The 3,419-nt window shown below is 38.9% G+C and overlaps 1 protein-coding gene across 1 annotated transcript; it reads right to left on the bottom strand.

Annotated features, from left to right (window-relative positions):
• Positions 1-322: 322 nt before the first annotated feature.
• Positions 323-2,166, bottom strand: LOC105044146 (WEB family protein At1g75720). The gene is made up of 2 exons (XM_010921951.3): positions 1,866-2,166; positions 323-965 (listed from the first exon to the last, which is right to left on the bottom strand). Exons 1-2 carry the CDS (start codon positions 1,995-1,997, stop codon positions 456-458), a joined length of 642 nt encoding a protein of 213 aa, XP_010920253.2. The 5' UTR covers positions 1,998-2,166; the 3' UTR covers positions 323-455.
• Between the last annotated feature and the right edge of the window lie 1,253 nt (positions 2,167-3,419).

A 3,419-nucleotide genomic window follows, 5' to 3' on the forward strand; every position in this document is an offset into this window, starting at 1 on the left:
GAATTCCAATCTGAGGGGAATAGAAGGGATTGTCATGAGGAAATTACTGTGAATGATTAACAGATCCTTGCTTCGTATGATATCAGTTTACTAAAATAACTGCAGCTAAAACACTGGAAGATTGTCTGAAATTACCCTTCCTAAAGCTTTAACTTTTCTGCTTGATAATAATAATTGAGATTTTATCAAAACAAATATAATGATGATTGGGAAGAAAATTGGACGATAAACAGATCCTTGCTTATTTTGTATGATATCATTTTATTGTAGTCAATAACATGATAATCTCCATCCCGAGAATTATTGTAAAAAATGCCATCACTTACCATCCTAATAGTATAAAAAAAAAAAAAAGTATCTGGAGATACTGGAAATATATGACCAAAAGAAAAAACTGAAGCTATCTCTGATTATTTAGGCACGGATATACATATGAAACCCCTCATATCATTTTCTTATGGACCACGAGCCTTAGGTGATGCACCATCTTGGCAACTCTTCTTCTTACTGAAAATTGCTCCTATCAATGGGATCATTGGCTTCTTTTTCTTTTTCATTGGCATTGTTTCCTTCTCCACAGAAATTTGCCTTCCCAACACCTGCTCCTCTGTGTTTATGACTTGGGACAGGGAAGGAGCATTGGCGAATGTAACGTACCTCTTCTTTTGGAGCTCCAGACCCTCAGTCATCATTGGTGTCTCAATTTCAATCTCCGTTGCGTTCTCAACAAACTTTAGGTCCTCGGTCTCCGAATCTGCGACATTTTTCTGAGTTTCTCTAGCTTTCAATTGGTTGAGCTCCATCTTAGTCTGCTCAAGCTCTTCTCCAAGGGAGTTGAGGTGGTTCACCATCTTGAGTCTTTCTTCAAGTGCCTGCTCGAGGTTCTGCTTTGTTTCTTCTAGCTCTGCCATTATAGATCCCAGTTGTGAGGCTCCATGCTCATTTCTGTTTGCTGCAGCTTGAACCTATTTAATTAAAAAGAAAAGGCTCAGTTGCTAAGTGCATTTCAAAAACCAACCAATCCTATCTATTTTAGAGCCTTGGATGGCTTAACCTTTACATCCTTAATGATCAGTGGAGTGCAGGAAAAATGTGATAACCCATCAAGGAAATTTTTCTTGGTAAAGATCCTTGGATCAGGTTATTATTCTGACTTCTATGATCAAGAGGCATTTCTTCCATTGGAGGGCTAGATCGTCAACAAGCCCAACTGAAGATCGATAAAGCTAATTAGTGCAACAACAAACAGACTAAACACATTCAGCTCTTCTAACCTAAAATTCCATTGGTGATGATGGAAATATCTGAATTTCTAAGAATTGACCATAATCATAATTCCATTGACTGGAAATATATTGAGTAGTTAAAATGTCATCAATCAGGGAAACAGCGGAATGTTCCATTAAATAATAAAAATGATTGAAAAGTCTGCAAAAGAGTGCTAAATCTTTCCCTCCCTTTCCTTCTTTCGAAAAGTTCATGTTATTTACCTCCTTTCACTTGCTGAATCCAGACTAAATATCAACAAACTTGACTCTTATTAAAATAAATGGTGGCGTCAAATTATATATCCTACCTTAGAGCAAATTGTCAATCATAAACACTGACCTGAATTAAACAAATCAACCAAACTCTAAATTTTTTTTTTTTAAAAAAAAAAAATCATCATAACCAGTCTCACTCAAAAATTCATTTGTGACATTTGGGGTCCAATGAAAACCATGACCATAACCAAATCAGCAACCAACAAAAGTCATTCATTAGTTCTATCTCAGTCGTAGAAGCCTAGTCTCTTTACTTGGACATCAGGCAGAAGGAAAAGAACTGGAAGCAGTATAAGATAGACAAAAGAGAAGGAACATCACCTCATCAAGCCGGTTGGCGTAGACCTCGCGGGCTAAGACCTTCTCTCCGAAGAGCATGACCGCCTCCTTCACGGACCGAAATGGTTGGCTCATGTCGATCTCGGCTCTCCCCATAACGAGAACACTCTCCATGCTTAACGATTTAAACCTCTTTTAAGGACAACAATGCATGCAAGATGGCTAGCTATATATACTGATGGGATATATAGGTATTTAGGCCTAGGTAGAGGGAAGGTATGGATGGACAGCTCCATAGAGAGAGAGAGAGAGAGAGGAATGGTGGAGATGGTGGGAAGAAGTGGGAAAGTCGTTGGAGAAGAGGAGGATGGAGATGGATTTGCTTGAGGGCGTAATAAAATGATATGCTTCGTTACTTCGCGTCCACTTCTGGTATTCTTTCAATTGGTGGGGAAGCCTTAACAGATTGGAGTGATGGGAGGATCCATATCCACCTGATGGACGGAGCGCAAATTAATTAAGATTTTTATACATCCTATCGTATACCAAGATTGATTGTCTCTGAATTCAATGATGGTGAAAGAGAAATGAGAGAGATAAAACTTTCGGCAGAGAATTGTCTGAGTAGTTTAGCTCATAATAACATTGTTTTATATTTTATTTGTTTTGTGAGGATAGCTTGAGAATGAGGTGAAGACCGGAAAGCAGAAAGAAAGGAAAACTGGATTCTCTCTTCCCTGCGATGATCGGCTTAAGGAAATAGTAGGTCTCTTAAGACCGGGCCCAAGAAGTTGTAAATGGGCTTTTGTGGATCGGTTGGGCTGCAAATAGTTCGGGCCAGATGCGGGATTTGATTGATCTACACAGGACACAACGAAAATGTTGACCTATGTAGCATTAGAAATTTTATGTAGGGGTGCAATCGAGCTGAATCGAATAGGTAGAAGTTCGAACTCGAATCGACTCAAAATATTTAGATTCAAAATTTGGCTTGAGATTGTCTGAGTCTTAATATCCCAAACTCGAACTCAGCTTGATGAAAAAAAAGGCAAAACTCGAGATCGAATCGAGTTAATTTGAATATCAACTGAGCCATACTCGAATTCAAGATCGAGCTCGATATCGAGTTTTAATTTATCAATAATTCGAGTGGGCTCATGAGTTTCTGAGTCGAGTATTTTGCTACTCAAGTTCGAGTCGAAAAATTATTCGAATTACTCGAGCTTGATAATAATCTAATCGAGTTGAGCTTGGACTCGAATTGAGCTTAAGTAGCTCATGAGCGACCCGACCCATTTGCACTCCTAACATGACCTCCCACTCCCTTTTTTGGTAGTCAAAATGCCAAACTGTTTGGGCTGAGCCCACACACATTGGATGCCCATAGGCCTATTATGGTGTAAGGGCCCAACAATATTACCGATTCTCTTATCAACGATGGAGATATGTTCCCCGGAAAGGCTAACCTGTTGGGTCTCTTTTCCTATGGGATTAACAAGCTTAGGGCTAGCTAGCTGGATCTCTTTTTTTTTTTAACATGAGAAATACTAGATTACTGTGAAAGGAAATACAAGAGGTCTGTAAGCACATATAGCA

This window comes from Elaeis guineensis, chromosome 4 (assembly GCF_000442705.2).
Source record: "Elaeis guineensis isolate ETL-2024a chromosome 4, EG11, whole genome shotgun sequence".
In the NCBI taxonomy this organism is placed as follows: domain Eukaryota; kingdom Viridiplantae; phylum Streptophyta; class Magnoliopsida; order Arecales; family Arecaceae; genus Elaeis; species Elaeis guineensis.

Bases quoted from the DNA above. Each gene is read 5' to 3' on its own strand.
- LOC105044146 (XM_010921951.3), bottom strand. From the start codon at position 1,997: ATGGAGAGTGTTCTCGTTATGGGGAGAGCCGAGATCGACATGAGCCAA. The intron at 966-1,865 runs GTGATGTTCCTT...TTAATTAAATAG, and splicing joins ACGCCAACCGGCTTGATGAG to GTTCAAGCTGCAGCAAACAG.